Raw genomic sequence first — 18,390 nt, 5'->3', positions numbered from 1 at the left:
TATTTTTTAGTATCATTTTGTATCACTATATTTATATATATATATATATATATAATTGATTTGTTGTTTGAAAATAATCAATTTAATAAGACAAATAATATAATGTCGTGTATAATCGATCCGTTGTCTAAACTTGTAAACCCACCACGAGTCCAATTTTAATAATTTGAACATTTCATTTTATAAGTTTCTTCGTATATATTATTTACACACAAAAATTAAATTGATTCAATTATCGTAAATTATTCATTTATTATGTTTGCCACCAAAATAATAGATGATCTATTTTTAAAAACAAATTTTTTGTTATATATTTTTATCAAAAGCAAACGTAATAAATTGAAAATATTATAATTATCAAATTAATTTAATTTTTTTTTAAAAATAATCTACACGTACAAACTAAACAATTCGAATTATTAAAACGAGACTATGATTTCATGAGACCAAACAATATTCTCTAGTCCAGATCTAAAACTCAAACTGGAGGGAATTTGTTCCCATTACGTAATCCATAAGACTTGTCATGTTTGATTGGGTGGATTAGAGTATGGGATTGGGATAATTAATCCGTGGGCCCAATTATCCTATGTTTGTTTTAATATTTTGGTTTAGGATTATTAATTCAATGGATAATTAATCCAACAAATTTGTAGGATTATTAGTAATGGGGTAATCCAACAAATTTGTAGGATTATTAGTAATGGGGTAAGGGTGGGATTATTAATCCAATGGATATTAATCCAATTGGATAATGAATACCACACTAATTTAATAGGATTATTAATACTTCACTATTAGTCTTGGAGAAAAGATAGGGATCATGAAATTTTTTTCATGAAACTGGTCATGAAAAATTTATGACCCTTGGATTACCTTGAATAGTGTGTGGTGTTTTATTTTAAGTGTAATCCAAGGGTCATAAATCTTTCATGATCATTTTCATGAAAGTTTTTTCATGATACCTAGCATTGCTCTTAGTCTTGTGAATCAAACACGACCCCTCAAAGCATTTTTTTCCAATAGAACATACTTTTTTTTTTAATCTACCAATTAGCAATCTAATCAACATCTCAAACCAATAAACAACCATAGCTTAAGGAGCATAATCCAACGGCCGCACGGTTGGAGCTATAGTCCTCAAGTACTTCTTTGTAGTCGCACAGTTGGCATCATCATAGTGATCCCTAGTAACCATTATTCAGATACAGATTTGAATAAGCTCTCATTTAGAAAGAGAATTTTTGTACTGTATCATGATGCGGTGCCCTATGGTTTGGTAAAACTATAATTTTCTCCAGGATTCTATTTGAAATTTATAAATTAAAGCAGTAGGATTATTTATTTTTATTCATAAATATTATACTTTTTAAGTGTATTTATATTGAGTGTATTTCAAAAATAAAAAAATTACTTAAAATATTAAAAAAAATCAGTAAAATAAAAATATTGGAAAAATAAAAAATTTCAATTAATTAAAAAGTAAATAGTAAAAATTCAAATCAAGCTGATTTTTTTTTTTTGTTGCCATGAAAGTCGGCCCCACCTTCTTTCGTCTTTCTGGGTTGGTTGGTTGCCACAAGTAAAACGAGAGAGAGAGAGAGAGAGAGAGAGAAGAAGAAGAAGAATCTCCATTCGGGGATAATGGTGGTTTCAGTGGTGCTTTTCTAATAGATTTTTAAGGTCGAAGGTCATAATAGAGGTCGAGGCTTGCCCCCCACCAACAATGGTGGACCTGTGGTTTGCTCTAACGCCTTTCGTGTGGGACCCCAAAAAAACCCTCAAACCGAAATCCAAACCCAAAATAATTCTACCTCTTGTGAGACCTACTACTATATGTGGGCCTCTATGGTATGGTATAGGTGGTTGGCCTTTCTCGAAGACTAAACACCCGGCTAATTATTTAATAATTTTAGAGCATCGATACATGAAATTTTATAATATTATGATAAGTAGAAAAATAAGTAATTGGAGTATTGTCTTAGGTGATTAGGAAATATAAAGAGTATATTAAATGATGATTAATTAAGAAATACAAACACGTGATACTCGACAAATATTTAATAATTTCCCAAAGACTCCACCCTCCTCAAGCACAATCCTAATGGCCACAGCAAGAATCGTCTGTCCCAAAAATTCTTGTTTCCTGTGTCAAATCACTCACAACCATTAAATCATATGAGAATTTCAAGATTCACAAATCTCAAAGCATATTCAATGATTGACAAATCTCAAGACATATTCAATGATTGTGAGAAACAAGAAACAGAAATTTTGGAGACAAAATCCTTGGGCCTAATGGCCATCATACACCAAGCTGTTATAATTGCCATGCATTTCTGTTCTCTCTCTCTCTCTATGATATGTCCAAGTCTAACAACCCTTATAAATTGTCATGTCTGCATTGCCATTTTATTCACAACCTCGCATCTCCCATATTATGCCAATGCTATTGTTTCCTGTTTCTCATTTAACCTCACTCACTCTTTCCCATCCTTATTCTAGTAATTTATTTTTTATTTATATTTTTTTGGGTACTCTATTTTGGTGTATGTATTAGTTTTTGAAAAAGTTTAGGCTGGCAATAGCATATCAATCTTAGGATGAGCCTGTCGTATTTGTAAAATTTAGCATTAAAAAAATAAAAAAATAGCATATTCAAATAGCTATATTGAGATTTTTCGCAAAAGGTTATAGGAAATGAATCTATCTGTAAATGGTCAGTCTCAGGTCCCTCCGGGTTTTCGGTTCCATCCTACAGAAGAGGAGCTTCTGCACTACTACTTGAGGAAGAAAGTGGCCTACAAGAAGATAGATCTTGATGTAATTCGCGATGTTGATCTTAATAAGCTTGAACCATGGGATATTCAAGGTACGTAAAGCCAACCAATATTGTATTGATCCTTCATTAGATAGTAATAATAGATAAGCTTGCATGCTATGCAGTGCTTTTTGTATTCATTTGTTTGGGTTTTGTAGAGAAATGCAAAATAGGATCCAGCACTCCACAAAGTGATTGGTACTTTTTCAGTCACAAAGACAAAAAGTACCCAACAGGGACTCGAACAAACCGAGCGACTACCGCTGGTTTCTGGAAGGCGACGGGGCGTGATAAGGTGATATACAGTAGCTTAAGAAGAATTGGAATGAGAAAAACTCTAGTCTTCTACAAAGGACGAGCCCCTCATGGACAAAAATCAGATTGGATCATGCACGAATATAGGCTAGAATTGGATGACACCTTCACCACTCACCATGACGCCGACAAGGTAAACATATTCCTCTCGATTTCGATTTTGATTTCAATTGCAATTTTAACCTGGCTTCTAATTCTAACTATGTTGGATTTGGATTATAACACATGGTAATATCCAGGCCAATAATCTAGCAGCAGCAGCAGGAGGAGGAGGAGGAGGAGACTACTCAGTGTCAGAAGAAGGATGGGTGGTTTGTCGTGTTTTTAAAAAGAAAAATTATCATAGAGCACTAGAGATAGAGAGTCCCCAAAGGCAAAGGCAAAGCCCATCTACTTCTTCCATGAATATGGATCATTCAAGAAACCAGCTGATGGTGATGCGCAATTCGAGCAATGATGGCGGCATAGCTGATCAGATACTTGAGTACATGGGAAGGTCTTGCAAGCAGGAGGAGAATGAAACAACCACAACCACCAGCAACAATAGCAACATCAACATGCCCTCTTCGTCTTTAATCAACATCATCAACACAGTGCATCTCCCAAGCTTGGAGGAAAGTGATACTCCAACTATACTACCATCGTCATCATCATCATCACTGAACAATAAGTATTGCTACTCCTCACCCTCCTTCTTCAATCATCATCATGAGGAGGAAGGCTGTACCACTACTACTACTACTACTGCTGCTGCTGCTGCTGCTTTTAAAGATTATGGTGGTGGTGGCCAATCAATGGACCCTCTCAATCATCATCACCAGAAAGATGGAATCATCAATGACTGGGCTGCATTCGACCGCCTCGTCGCTTCCCAGCTGAATGGCCCAGGATCAGAACAGGATGCTAAGGATGATACATCCAACCACTTATCCTCCTGCTACAATTATGGTTACCGTTACGGTGATCCCAATGTTGATTTCTGTTTTTCCATTGATGGTCATGATCATGATGATGTAGTACAATTATCACAACTACCTTCTTCAAGTAGACCAAATATTCAACCCTCCTCCTCTCAGGTCCAAAGCACCGAGATCGATCTATGGAGCTTTACACGATCATTATCCTCATCATCATCCTGTTCTGACCCACTATGTCACTTGTCGGTATAATTACACATCATATTATATAGTGTACATGTCTCTTGTAAAAGTCAAATATTATGTAATCCATATATATAATACATGATCGGCTATAAATAAAGGGGTTATTATATCTGCGATGGGAATGCCATTCTCAACCATTTTGCCTCTACTTCATAACCATGTCTTCCATTTTTTTTTTTTTTTTCTAATTTAATTTTTTAATTTTTTTTTTTTTGTCAGCAAATAGAAAGAGGAAATATTATTAATAAAGAGAGAAAAAATTACACCCAAACAAGCTAAGGAACAGAACTGCATCATTGTCAAAGTATCGTGTCCCAACAATGCTTTCCACACCATTATTGTCAAGTAAAATAGCATGTTTTGGTGATCTAATTGCATGCTATATTTGTATCAATACATGAACAGTAAGTTTAGAAACACATAATAATAATAAAAAATAAATAATAATATAAATACATAAATTGTGAATGTACATGATTTTTCAAACACTGAATCCCACCAAACAATTCATATAAAATCCTGCCATGTGTACTTCAGGGGGATTGACTTGTCTCCCGTCCAAATATATATGGACCAAATCGGTCTAGTCTGCCACACAGCCCACGTTGATGACTCGATTACTTGATCTATAAGGTCTAATTGTGTAGATTATTATAAAAAAAGAAAATTAGATTGAATCAATAATTATAATCATATGATTTCATCACATTTGTTTTAAAAATAAAAATGAACACAAAATTTAATTTAAAACGAAATTGCTCTTCCTTTTGAAACAAATGTGATTAAATCAAGTTGCTATAATTATCTAATTAATTTGACTTCTTGTGTGAACGATGTGCGCATGAGGGACTAAAAATTTAACGGTTCAAATTATGGAAGTAGGGCTCATGATAGGCCCATAAGCCCCAACTGTCACTATAACAAATAAGAGTTTTAGGAATCAAAATTTTTTATCCTCAAATATGAAATTTTTATTGCAAAATATATGTGGGAACTAATTCTTGTCATCGCGAGGATAATCATTAAGAACTCATCTCAAAAATGTAAAAGAAGAAAAAAATTAGAGGCAATTTTAAAATTTTGATAATAAATACATTTTTAGGACAAAATAATTTGGTCAAAAAGATTTATTTTTGCAATAAAAATTTTGATCTTAAAATAATAGTAATTCATCCAATTTTATTGTTAAAAATATAATAATAACACTTTTGACACTAAGGGTGTGTTTGGTAACGTTTACGTTTTCAGTTTATATTTACAAAAATTTTATAAACTGGTTTTTGTTTATTTTTTGTTTATTTTTAGAAAAACATAAACTACAAACACGTTTGGTAATTGAAAAAATGTTTAAAAAAAATTTAAAATATAAAAAAGAGTGAGAAATGGCAAGTCGCGGCGGAAGACGGTGGTAGAAAGTGGTGACGGTAGGTGGTGGGTAGTTGGTGGTGGTGGGTGGTGGCGGGTGGGTGGTGGTGGTGGCGGGTGGGTGGGTGATGGTGGCCGGTAGTGGGTGGTAGTGAGTGGGTGGTGGTGATGGTGGTGGCGGATGGTGGTGGTGGGTGGGTGGGTGGGTAACGGTGGCGGGTGGTGGGTGGTAGCAAGTGGGTGGTGGTGGCGGGTGGTGGTGACAGGTGGGTGGCGGATGGTGGTGGGTGGTGGCGGATGGGTGATGGGTGGTGATGGTGGGTCGGTGACGGTGGCGAGTGGTGGCGAGTGGTAGCAAGTGGGTGGTGGTGGTGGCGGCGGGTGGTGGGTAGTGGTGGCAGGTGGCGGGTGGTGGTGGTGGTGGTAGTGGGTGGGTGGGTGACGGTGGCGGATGGTAGGTGGTAGCGAGTGGGTGGTGGTGGTAGTGGTGGTGGCAGGTGGGTGGCGGGTGGGTGCTAGTGGCGGGTAGGTAGCAGGTGGGCGCTGGTGGTAGGTGGCTAGTGGTGGCAGGTGGGTGGTGAGTGGTGGTGGCAAGTAGGTGGCGGGTGGTGGTGGCGGGCGGTGGATGGTAGTGGCGGGTGGATGGCAGGTGAGTGGTGGGTGGGTGGTGGTGGTGGTGGTGGTTGCGAGAAGTGGATGGTGCTGGCGAGTGGGTGGCTGGTGGCTGGTGGGTGGTGGGTGGTGAGTGGCGGGTGGTGGTGGTGGCAGGTGGTGGGTGGTGGTGGCAGGTGGGTGGTGAGTGGTGGTGGCAGGTGGTAGTGGGGGGTGGGTGGTAGTGGCGGAAGACGGTGGTGGAAAATGGTGGCAAGTGGTGGCTAGTGTTGGGTGGTAAAAAAAAAAAAAACTGAAAACTCAAAATGGAAACACATTTTTTGTGTTTTCATTTTTTGGCCAAATCTATAAACTGAGACCACTGATTTATAAATCAAAAATTTTACCAAACAAGTTTTTATTTGAGTTTTTAAAATTTTTGTAAATATAAACAGAAAACATAAAACGTAAGTGTTACCAAACAGCACCTAAATATTTTGGGTTATTTTGTGTATGGCTAATAAATTGATTTTTTTTGTTTATTACGAAAATATATGTAGAAAAATAGAGAAGTGATATAATTTAAATAAACCAATAAACTTGCTTTTTTAGCTTTACCTTATCTCTAAAAAGTAATTTTGTTGGTGTAGGACTGAAAGTGAGTTCTTTATTTTTATATTCTACTTTTTTATCAGCGAAAGTCAATTGTTAATTGTTAGATTAGTACTAATGGGAGTTAGTGTTCTTACTATCGCAAAACACCAAGTGCTTGTCTCCTAATTCAACTCTCATTTGTGAAGAGCTGAACCCATAACCTTCTCGTTTGGGGATGTATTTTAATGAAAAAATCAAAAAATTGCTATAATATATTACATCACTCTTTCTATTTTTTTATACATCTTTTTATTAAAAATTAAAAAATTACTAAAATAACATATTTTCAAACGTAAGCTAAATCCTTAAAAGGAGTCATGTCTACCAACTAAGTAGGCCTAATTGATTTTTTCTTATATATGTTCCTATCTGAACTGACAACTACATTCTTACGCTACGTCTTTGCCTGGACTCGTTAATTACGTTTAAAAGTTGGACAAGTTAGACAGTAACTCCTTTTAGATAAGCTTTGCTTTGGGTTACGATTTTCAATAGAGGTTAGTTGGATAGTCCCCATTTTTAACGAGTCATCTCCCTTATCTAAATATAAAAAAGTATAAATAGAATTTGATTTCCGGTTTAAGAGTATAAAAATGACTCATTAATCGCCCGAAACCTTCCAACAGTCCCGGTGGGCGTAGATTGGCTAAGCCCAAATAGGTTTGGGCCCAAGCTCGGGACCCTGGGCCTGAGCTCTCCTGGCCCAACCCATAGCCAGGCTTGAACCTCAGCCCGATGTTAAAAATTTCGCGTCCTGGAGGCTCAGCCCGACCTTGCCTGCGGCCCACCCCCTTAATGGCTCTCTAGTTCAACGGTCAGAAAATTCAAGATATTTTTTTTTTATTTCAAATGATCATGTGACCGTTTATACATCAAAAGCCGATTTTCATTTTTTTATTATTTTTTTATTTTTTCCAAATTCACCCCTCCTCCCAAACTCTTATAAATGTCACCCTTCTCCCATTTTATTTCTTACAAACAATTATCTCTCTCAACTCTCTCAATTAATTTTGAATTCTCATATTTAAGTGGCAATAGCAATTGTGTAAAAAGAAACTTTTATAAAAAAAAAAACTAATATTTGTATCATATTTGTTAGTCGATAACATTAATTATTTGAATTAATTTTATTATTTACTCATTTTGTACTTCATTATTTCTTAATATATATTAGTTGTTATTGTTAGTCATCATTTAAATTAATTGTTGGTTCTTATATATTATTTTACTTACATTATTATGGATATTAATATTCTTAATATTTATGTCGATATTGATGCATATACTACATAATATGAATCTGTTAATTCTTCTTCTAATGCACCTAATATCCCTCTTCCAATAGCTGAGTCATCATCTAGGGGCACGACTAGTAGTGTTTGGAAGCATTTTGAAAAAATATTTGTAAATAATTTTGATGGTACAATTACATTTAAAGAAAAATGTAAATATTGTTCATATTTACTTAGTGCTACATCTGCAGCGGTACTAATCACCTAAAAAAACATGCTAACAAACATTTATAAAGTCAGTAATCTTATATTAGAAGTCAAATGTAATTAAGGGCTTCATTAACTAGTCAATTGCAAACATTTTCATGTGATCTTACACGTGCCCAAAATTCTGTAATTGATTATATTATTCAGAAAAAATAACTTTTTACTAGTAATGAATGTTTGAATTTTTTACAAATAGTTCACGAAAGTTTTGCACCGCTGTGATGACCGGTTTCGTTGTACGTCGCTTCACTCATTGTCTTTATTGGGTTCGTTGCGTTGGGAAGTTTTCATTAAATTCCTATCCCTGTTTATTCCGGGTTTGAGTGTCACTTGTTTCAGATGGTGCACGGTCGAGTCCGGAGTGTCTGGAATCAAACTAGAAAATTTCTGGACTGGAGGACCAGGGCCGCACATGCCGAAGAGGGCCGCACGTGCGAGAGATGAGGGTCGCACGTACGGGAGATGAGGTCGCAAGTGCAGGGAAGTGGGGAATTGTGAGCCTTGCACGTTGCATTATATGCAGGTGTGAGGTGTGGTGCGGATTGGGAGGGCCGTGCGTGCGGGATGCAGGCTCCTCACGTGTGGGATGGGCTAAGTCCGAAAAATCTATTTTTTTCTCTCATTTTGGCTGAGTGTGTATCACTTTTTAACCCTCCATTCTCATTCTAAAAACACTTTTGCTCCTCCTTCTCTCTAAAAACTCTCATCAAATACTAAAAACCCTTGAATTCTTGCAATCCATTGGGTCTAGATCCATCATCGCTCACAAGTTTTGGAGAACAAAGCAAGAACTTCACTTTGTACGGTGGAGATCGAATTTCTACACCTTTTGATTCTATGGTTTCATCGAATCTCTTCATTAAGCTTGAGGTTGGGAAATTCTTAGAGTTATATATATGTTTTGCAAGTTTTTGGTTGATTTTAAGGGTTCCTCTTTGATTATTTTTAAAAGTTGGTTTTTGGTTAAAAGAAATTGGTGATTTTATAGAAGATATTCATCTTTTGTTTCTTTTAGAGATCCTCTTGAATTGTTTAATCACACTGGCTTAAGAATGATGTTTGTAGTGAGGTTTTGCTAAGAGATAAAGAAATGTTTGATTTTTGTGAAAAACCTAGAAATTGGGGGTTTTGGAAAAATGTTGGGGATTCATGGATTTTCTTAGGTTAAATGAAGGAGTGAGTGGAAATTTCATATTGTTGTTTACAAATATGACAACTTCTTGATGTATGAGAATGTGTAGACCATATTTTAATTTATTGTTAAATACATATTGTACGAGCACAAAATAATGTTCTCGTATGATCCTGTTGACTAAGTCTATGCTCCTCCAAACGTCGTCGCTTTACTCCCTGAAAACACAAACATGAGCTAGCCGGCAGGTGTGTACCGGATACCTCTCCGATGCCTAAGTCAGCAAAATAGACAAATAGACAAAAGCTCTGTGAATTCGAGAACCAAAGTTGTGTTACCTCCTCCATAGGGTTTGTTATGAGCTTTTTATAGGTTCCGTGTGACACAATCTTAGTAGGACTCTTATTCCACCATCTAGAGTCCTCCTAGGAATCACACTCCTGAAAGATAATCCTTATCCTTCAACACCCCCCCCACTGCTAAAACCAAGTGAGATGGTTTTACCTCGGTAGTATGACAAAACGACCAAGCTAACATCGCCATGCTAAAGCGGTAGAAATGACCGAGCTCCAACTAGCTCAGTTCTTCCCTTCATTGTTGGTACCTCGATTTGGTCCGTCGAGACCGAGCTAACGCAGTAAGCATTGACCGAGCTAACGAGAGCAAGGTCCACCATAAGAAGCCCAAATACCTCGGTTCTGAATACCATGACTGAGCTAATTATCACCATACCGACCGTGGTAACCACAACCACAATTAGACCAAGCTAACTGCAAGGTCCTTTCACTCGACTCTTTTTACCGTGGCCCACAGAACGGCCCATTACCACGCCTTGGTCTAGCTCGGCCCTAATGCACATAAAAACTCCCTCTGAATTGCCCCTTAATTCCGTCTGCGTAGTATGATTGGGATTACTTTTCTACCTGCCGAGCTAAAAAGTGGCCTTCAACCGAGCTAAATTTACACCAGGCTACTAATCTGTCCGGGAAAAACGTCTTTTCAGTCGTTGTAACTGAATCACTTTCTATTCCATGGACACGTGGCTAGCTCTCATTGGCCCAACGTAGCTGTCACGCTGTCTTCGTAGTCCGAAAAATTTGAACAGTCCCGTCTTTTTCATACGCCTTTATTCAAAAAACCCTAGGTTTTGAACCAACCATTTCTACTATTCATCTTCTCTCTCTCGTGCCCTCTGAGTTTCTTCTCTCTTGTGCTTGAGCCCCTATTTTTGTAACCTCAGTACCTACGAAGCTTGCGTTCTCATCACCATCTTCGTGGTTTCAGATCTGCATTCTTCTCTCTTTAATCCGTAAGTAGCTCAATCCTCTACTTCTTTCCATTCATTTTGCATCGTACTGTAATACATTGGATAATATATATGTTTTGCAAAAACACTTTCTTGTAGTTTCTATGGGAAATAACCACTTTATTTCAAAATCCATTTGATAAACCCATGGAATTCAACACTAGTCTGAGAAATGATGCCCTTGATCCAAAACATTATGCCAACCGAACTAGCAACCTGTGTTGTTTTTAAGGTGTGCACCTAGCCGAACTACATTAAGTTTCAGTTCACAAAGAACCTTCTGTTTTACTTTAGCCGAGCTAGGGAACTGTATTAAGCGTGTGCACTTACCGAACTAGAAAACCTTAACCAAAGACCGGGCTACCACTTGGGCCCAACCAGCTCTCTCACTTAACAAAAATCGATCCAAGAATGTCACATCCTAAGCTTCAACCGGGCTACGAACCGCTCGCTCCATTGAACCGAGCTAAGGACGGATAGTATCCCACATAGCCAAGCTAGGATTCCATTTATTTTGCCTTTGTTGCTTGTAGCACGGTCCAAGGATCTGTGCTTAATACTTTTCCTTTTCACTTTGCAAACTGACTTAGGTTGGCCAAGCACCATTTTGCGCACTCAACCGAGATACTGAAGGTCATCTCAACACCGAGCTAAATTATACATAATTTAAGTCCACATGGGGAATTATAGATTCTTAGTAAACTCTCCAGGGGCTATGGCCAAGTTCTGAAGGGACTACAACATCCCTGATAATGTTCACCTTAGTTTAGCCGAACTAGACACCACACCCTGGGGTAAATCAGGCTTCGTTCCCTTCACCCTTTCTTTCTATTGTAGAAACCAGATTCCGATTCCCTGTACAGCCTCTTCTCTGTGAATTCCTCAGACAAACAAGACTTTGCCCTACCCAGCTTTCCACAAATTTATACCGAATAATAAATGGCATCGCCGAGCTAAACTGTCAACTTGGCCTTAATGTCGGTTTAGCCGAGCTATTTCACCAGTATTCACTTGGCTAGAACGAAGATGGCTGGGTGTACTATTTAAGAATAAGAAGACGCCGAGAAAAAATAATAAAGAACACCCCAGACAAAGATGTAAATGACGATGATTTTTTTGGGTCTCGGGCGACTTTGAAGACCAGGAGGCCCAGATCCCGGGCGACCGAATTAACTGGAATAAAGGAGTAGCCGGTATACATAGGGCTCACTTTGTGCATTCTTTACTCCGTTTGTAAGTTTTGCACCGGACTAACCGTTGTCTTTTTTCTTTATGCAGACTTGAACCATCTCAAGTCCCAATATAGCTACCCAATCTTGACACACTCCGCGCCGCACTGAGATATCCGAATCGAGGTTGGGCCGAGCTACTCAACTTTAAGCCGACGTATAGATACAGCAGCAGACGAAAGACCAGGGTGACAGACTTCCTTTTAGAGCCATCACCAGAACCTAATCCAACCCTTCCACAAATCAACCTCATTCCATTAACAGAAGAGAAAGAAATGACCAAGAAGAGGGCAGTCAGAGCACTTATTACTAAAACAGTTACTCAGGCCGAGGTCCCACAAGTCGGCAAGACAAATAAGGTAGTAGTTTCCCTTCCAACGGCCCGTGCCTCGTCATCTCGACCGAGTAAGCGTGCTCGCACTTCCTCTACCGAGCCACGCCTTGTCGATGAAGAAGACACCACCATACTTCCTCAATCCACCCAGCTGAGCCCAGAACCAATACATTCAAACTGGGCTAGCCCTTCAAAATAGGTGCCCAAGGTCACGTACAAGAACCGAGCTATCACTGACTCTAACTCAGTGGTCGTAGAAAAAGACCACTTGCTGGCTTTTAACCTTGCCAAGAGTGTATGCCTTCCAGCCGATATGGAGCACCACGACCATCTCACCGAGCTGAAGGCCATTCGCTCTGAAAAAAAATCAATGGTGTTGGTAAGTTCTCTCTTTTCTTGTCCTAATTTGTACATCTATTTGCTTGGTTTTGCTCAAAACTGTTTCTCTCCTTTTGCAGGACCTACAGAAGAACCACGTCGCTCACAAGCGCGTGTTGGAACTGCGCAAAACAACAAGGCAGGCCGTGGTAGAGGCCAATGCTAAATCAACCGAGCTAGAAGAGTCCCAAAAGAAAATGGCCGAGCTACATACCGAGATGGCCCGCCTAACCGATCTTGTCAGCTCGGCTAAAGCAGATAAGAAAAAGGATGCGGCCGAGTTAAAAGACAAATATCTCTGTGAGCTGGCCAAGCTCGAGAGAAAGAAGAACGCCGAGATAACCGAGATAGAGAAAAAGGTGGAAGACGCGAAAGACCGCGGTTACAAAGATGGCGAAGTCACCTATATCCTGCAGTGCGAAGTTGCTAAGGATATATTTTTCAAATATGGGTGGAAGGTAGCCGTGGCGCAGCTCGGTCATGGCCAAGCGAGGTCTTCCTGAACCTTTCTCCATATTTCATACCAAGCTACATAGCGGAGTATGCAAATACCATTCAGCAAAAATTTCTTCAAGTTGAGGACGAAAAAGAGGCATCAGAGCCCAATAATGCCCCGGTCGTCGCCAATGATCCCGCTGTTCAGTCAGCTCGGGTGGAGCCACCGATGGAAGACTTGGTTGAAAATGTGACCGAGCTACCTGCTGAAACCGGGCTTCGAGTTGATCTAGATGCGGATCTTAACGACCTTTTTGCTTGATACCGTATTTTCTTTCTTTTCCTTCTTTGGAAAGAATGTGTAACTGGGCTGAGGCGCCATCTTTTGTACCTTTGATTTGAATTTTCAATGAAATCTTCTTTTGTTTAACTATTTGTTCGGTTAAATCTGCTTGCGCTTATCTTCTTACCATAAATGCATGAAGTATAACATTTTCTGGCCATGATATGTATCTCAGTCTTAACCTTGTAATCTGCTTGGCCATACCTGCCAAACTCTTTAGCCTAGATCCTTATCTCGGCTGAAGAGTACTAAAAGTTGGTTATTCCAGCCAACCACTCTCAGCCTAGATCCTTATCTTGGCTGAAGAGTACTAAAAGTTTGGTTATTCCAGCCAACCACTCTTCAGCCTAAATCCTTTATCTCGGCTGAAGATCACTTAAAGTTGGTTGTTCCAGCCAACTACTTTTCAGCCTAGATCGTTTATCTGGGCTGAAGAGTGCTTAAAGTATTGGTTTTTCCAGCAAACCTCTTTTCAGCCTAGACCCTTTATCTCAGCTGAAGAGTACTTAAAATATTGGTTTTCCCAGCCAACCTCTTCAGCCTAGATCCTGATCTTGGCTGAAGAGAACAAAGTGTTGGTTTTTCTAGCCAACCTCTTCAGCCTAGATCCTCATCATGGTTGAAGATAGCTCAAAGTTGGTTATTCCTACCAACCTAGAGTGAAGTGTTGGTTTTTCTGGCCAACCTCTTCAGCCTAGATCCTGATCTTGGCTGAAGAGAACAAAATGTTGGTTTTTCCAGCCAACCTCTTCAGCCTAGATCTTGATCTCGGCTGAAGAGAACTCAAAGTTGGTTATTCCTGCCAACTTAGAGCGAGGTGTTTGGTTATTCCTGCCAAACTTCCAGCAGCATAGATCCTTATCTTAGCTTAGGAGAAGTAAGTGTTGGTTATTCCGGCCAACCTCTTCAGCCTAGATCCTGATCTCGGCTGAAGAGAGCTTGAAGTTGGTTATTCTAGCCAATACTGTTTTCATTGCCCCTAGCTCACTAAAACTATTCTTACAGAAGAAAACAATTTATGCTGAAAAGGAAACTACTTGTTTTATTGAAAAAAGAAAAACTACAAGTACGTTTAAAGAAAAGCTAAAAATAAAATAGTTTGAGATTGGCAGTGTTCCATGGCCTGGGAATGGCCATGCTGTCTTCATCTTCCAAGTGGTATGCCCATTTTCCTGCTAATCCAACCACTTTGTAAGGCCCTTCCCAATTAGGCCCTAACTTGCTGTCTCCGGGTACTAGGGTGTTTCCCATTACTTTGCGCAGTACCCAATCTCCAATCTTGAATTGCCTTGGATGTACTGTCTTATTATATTTTCTGGATAACTCCTGCTGGTATGAGGCGATGTGAACCAGTGCTCTTTCTCTTCTTTCTCCTGCTAGGTCCCGTTCCAAGGTTATGGCTTCTCCATTCAAGTCTGGGTCAAAATTTTCACTTCTAATTGTGGGGAGGCCGACTTCTAGTGGGATTACTGCTTCCATGCCGTAGGCTAAGGAGAATGGCGTTTCTCCCATTGACCGCCGGGGAGTGGTACGATAAGCCCATAAAACATGTGGGAACTCCTCAGCCCACTTGCCTTTTGCTTTCTCTAACCTTTTCTTCAATCCATCCAAGACGACGTTGTTTGATCCTTTTGCCTGGCCGTTTGCTTGGGGGTATGCTGGTGTAGAATTGTAAAATTCTATCTTCTATTCCTCACAAAAGCCTCTAAAGATTTTACCATCGAACTGAGTGTCGTTGTCTGATATTAGAGCCTTGGGTATGCCAAGCCGAGTGATGATATTCTGCCAGACGAACTTCTTCACATCCTTCTCCTTTATTGAGGCGAGTGCTCCTGCTTCCACCCACTTTGTGAAGTAGTCTGTTGCTGCGAGAAAGAACTTTATGTTGCCGGGTGCCGTTAGGGGTGGTCCTACTGTGTCCAGGCCCCACATTGCGAAGGGCCATAGGCTAGTTAAAGGTAGATGCTCTCTAGCTGGTTGATGTATTTGGTGTGCGAACTTCTGACATTTCTCGCACTTCTTCACGTACTTCTCTGAATCTGCTTGCATATAAGGCCATCAATATCCTTGTGAAATTGCTCTGTAGGCCAAAGATCTTCCCCCTTGGTGGCTTCCGCATACGCCTTCGTATATCTCGAACAAGAATGCCTCGACCTTGCTAGGATGGACGCATTTCAAGTAGGGTCTTGTGAAGGATTTTTTGTACAAGGCCATTGATGGGGAGAGCCAGAATCGCTGTGATTTTGCTCTTATTTTGTTGGCCATTTTTTCTTTTTGGGTAAGATGCCGTCCTTTAAGAACACTATAATGGGATCCATCCATGAAAGGCCTAGTTCGGCACAACATACCTCAGTTACTTCGGGTTCTTCAATGTTTGGTTTGGTAGGAAGTCGATCAGTAATAGATGTGGGATGGATGTATCTGCCATCGAGGCGAAGCCTGCTAGTTCATCTGTTCTACTATTTTCTTCACGGCCAATCTGCTCTCCCGCACTACTTCGAACGTCATGATTTCCTTTCTGACTAACTCTTGGTACTTAGCCATCCTCTTATTTTTTGCCTCGTAGTTGCCTAAAATCTGGTTTACTACCAGCTGGGAGTCACTATAAACCATTAGCTTGGTGGCCTTCATGAAGAGTGTTGATTTTAGGCCTGTTAAAAGCGCTTCATACTCTACCTCGTTGTTTGATGTTGGGAAGCCTAGGTTGACTGCTTGTTCCATTACTAGGCCATCTGATGAGACGAGGACTATACCAAGTCCTACATCGTGCCTGTTAGATGCTCCATCCACAAAGAACTTCCATATCTCTCCAACGAATAGCTTCCAGCAAGTTGAGGGGTCAGATGATATCTATGGGTCGTGAGTGTTGCTGATGTTTTCTTCCAAGTCCACACCTACTGTTTGCCCCTCACTATCTGATTGTACCAAGTTTTTGTTTGTTGATGAGTCTTTGCCTAGTGTAGCATGGTTTGCCTCTTCTGCACTTTCCTCAATCCGATATGCCTTGGGATGTGGCTAAGTATCTTGTATTAGGGGTTGCGCATTTCCTGCAGCACTTTCCGTCCCCATTTTGATTGTACCAATCAAGTCAACTGGGCAGATGTGATGACTTTCTGGCATGAACTCTGCCACAAAGTCTGCCAAAGCTTGAGCTTTTATTGCGGTTCTGGGTTGAAACTTGATATCATACTGTCCCAATTCCACCGCCCACTTCAAGATTCGCCCAGAAAAGTTTGCCCTCTCAAACAAGGCTTTTAATGGGAAAGCTGTTGGAACGATTATGGTGTGGGCGTGGAAGTAATGCGACAGTTTCCTAGAGGCCATCATCAGGGCTAAAGCCAGTTTTTCCAATGGTAAGTACCTAGTTTCTGCGCCCAACAAGGTCTTGCTGACATAAAAGATGGGCAGGTGTTGGATTCTTTCCGCTCTGACCAACACCGCGCTGACTGCGTGCTGTGAAACAGCCAGGTACAAAAAGACCTCTTCTCCAAGTATTGGGGTTACTAGCAACGGTGGAGAAGACATGTATTCTTTCAGGCTTTCTAGGGTGCGGTCGCATTCTTCATCCCACTCAAACTTGGCGTTTAGTGCTTAGAAGAATGGTTGACATCTATCTGACGACCGACTTATGAACCAGTTGAGCGCAGCTGCCATGCCAGTGAGATGTTGCACTTCTTTTACTGAGTTGGGCCTCTCTAGATCCTGGATTGTTTTGATCTGAGAGGGGTCTGCCTCTATACCTCGGTTGGTCACCAGGAAGCCTAGGAATTTGCCTGATCCTACGCCGAACGCACACTTGGATGCATTAAGGCACAACTTGTTCTTCTTCAGGATCTGGAACATTTCACCTAGGTCCCTGAGTTGGTCCTTCTCATCGTTGCTCTTGACCACCATGTCATCTATGTAAGCCTCCATTGTTCTGCCTAACAATGGTTCAAACATCTTGGTGACTATCTGTTGGAATGTCGCCCATGCGTTCTTTAGGCCAAAGGGCATGACCTTATAACAATACAACCATCTGGGCGTTATAAAAGATGTGACCTCCTGATCAGGCTCATACATAGCGATCTGATGGTAACCTCTATACGCATCAAGAAAGCTAAGTCGATTATGGCCTGCCATCAAGTCTACCAGTTGGTCTATCCTAGGTAAGGGAAAGCTATCTTTTGGGCATGCCTTGTTGACTGTTTTGTACTCCACGTAAACATGCCATTTTCCATTCATCTTTGGCACTACTACTGTATTGGATATCCACTTGGGATAGTGCACTTCTCTGATAGCTCCTGCCTCTAGAAGGTTTCCCACTTCTTTCGCCACTATCTCGGCGTGGTGGAGTGCTGATCTGCGAGTGCGCTGTATAATTGGTCTGGCAGTTGGGTGGACATTTAATTAGTGACAGATGAAGTTTGGGTCAATGCCAGGCATGTCATATGGCGTCCAGGCGAACACTTCGATGTTAGAGGTTAAGAATTCCATGACCTCTATTCTCTCAGTGCTGGACATAGATGAGCCGAGCAAAAAGAACTTTTCTGGGTTCTTTTCATCTATCCTTACCTGTACCAAGTCTTTCACTTCCTTCTGTTCAGCGGCTTTGCCAACATCTGCAAATAATTCATTGCTCTCAGGTTTTTCCACCATCTGTACATACCCTTTAGCAGCTCGGCTGCCATTTACTGTGACGAAGCACTGTTTGGACATAATTTGGTCTCCAACGACCTTCTCAATTACTCCAGCTTCGTTGGGGAAACGTAATACTTGATGGTAGGTTGACGCTACCGATAGCATGGCGTGCAACCACGTCCTGCCCAAGATTATGTTGTAAGTG

General features: G+C 40.3%; 1 protein-coding gene across 1 annotated transcript; it reads left to right on the top strand.

Moving 5' to 3' along the window:
• The first annotated feature begins 2,309 nt into the window (after positions 1–2,309).
• On the top strand, positions 2,310–4,436 carry LOC114309993 (NAC domain-containing protein 43). The gene is made up of 3 exons (XM_028255877.2): positions 2,310–2,872; positions 2,980–3,269; positions 3,376–4,436. Exons 1-3 carry the CDS (start codon positions 2,701–2,703, stop codon positions 4,303–4,305), a joined length of 1,392 nt encoding a protein of 463 aa, XP_028111678.2. The 5' UTR covers positions 2,310–2,700; the 3' UTR covers positions 4,306–4,436.
• The last annotated feature ends 13,954 nt before the right edge of the window (positions 4,437–18,390 follow it).

Source organism: Camellia sinensis, chromosome 4 (genome assembly GCF_055761805.1).
Source record: "Camellia sinensis isolate YWXY chromosome 4, ASM5576180v1, whole genome shotgun sequence".
NCBI classification, from domain to species: Eukaryota; Viridiplantae; Streptophyta; class Magnoliopsida; order Ericales; family Theaceae; genus Camellia; species Camellia sinensis.
The sequence above is the reverse complement of the archived record's forward strand: the minus strand, read 5'-3'. Positions and strand labels throughout refer to the sequence as shown.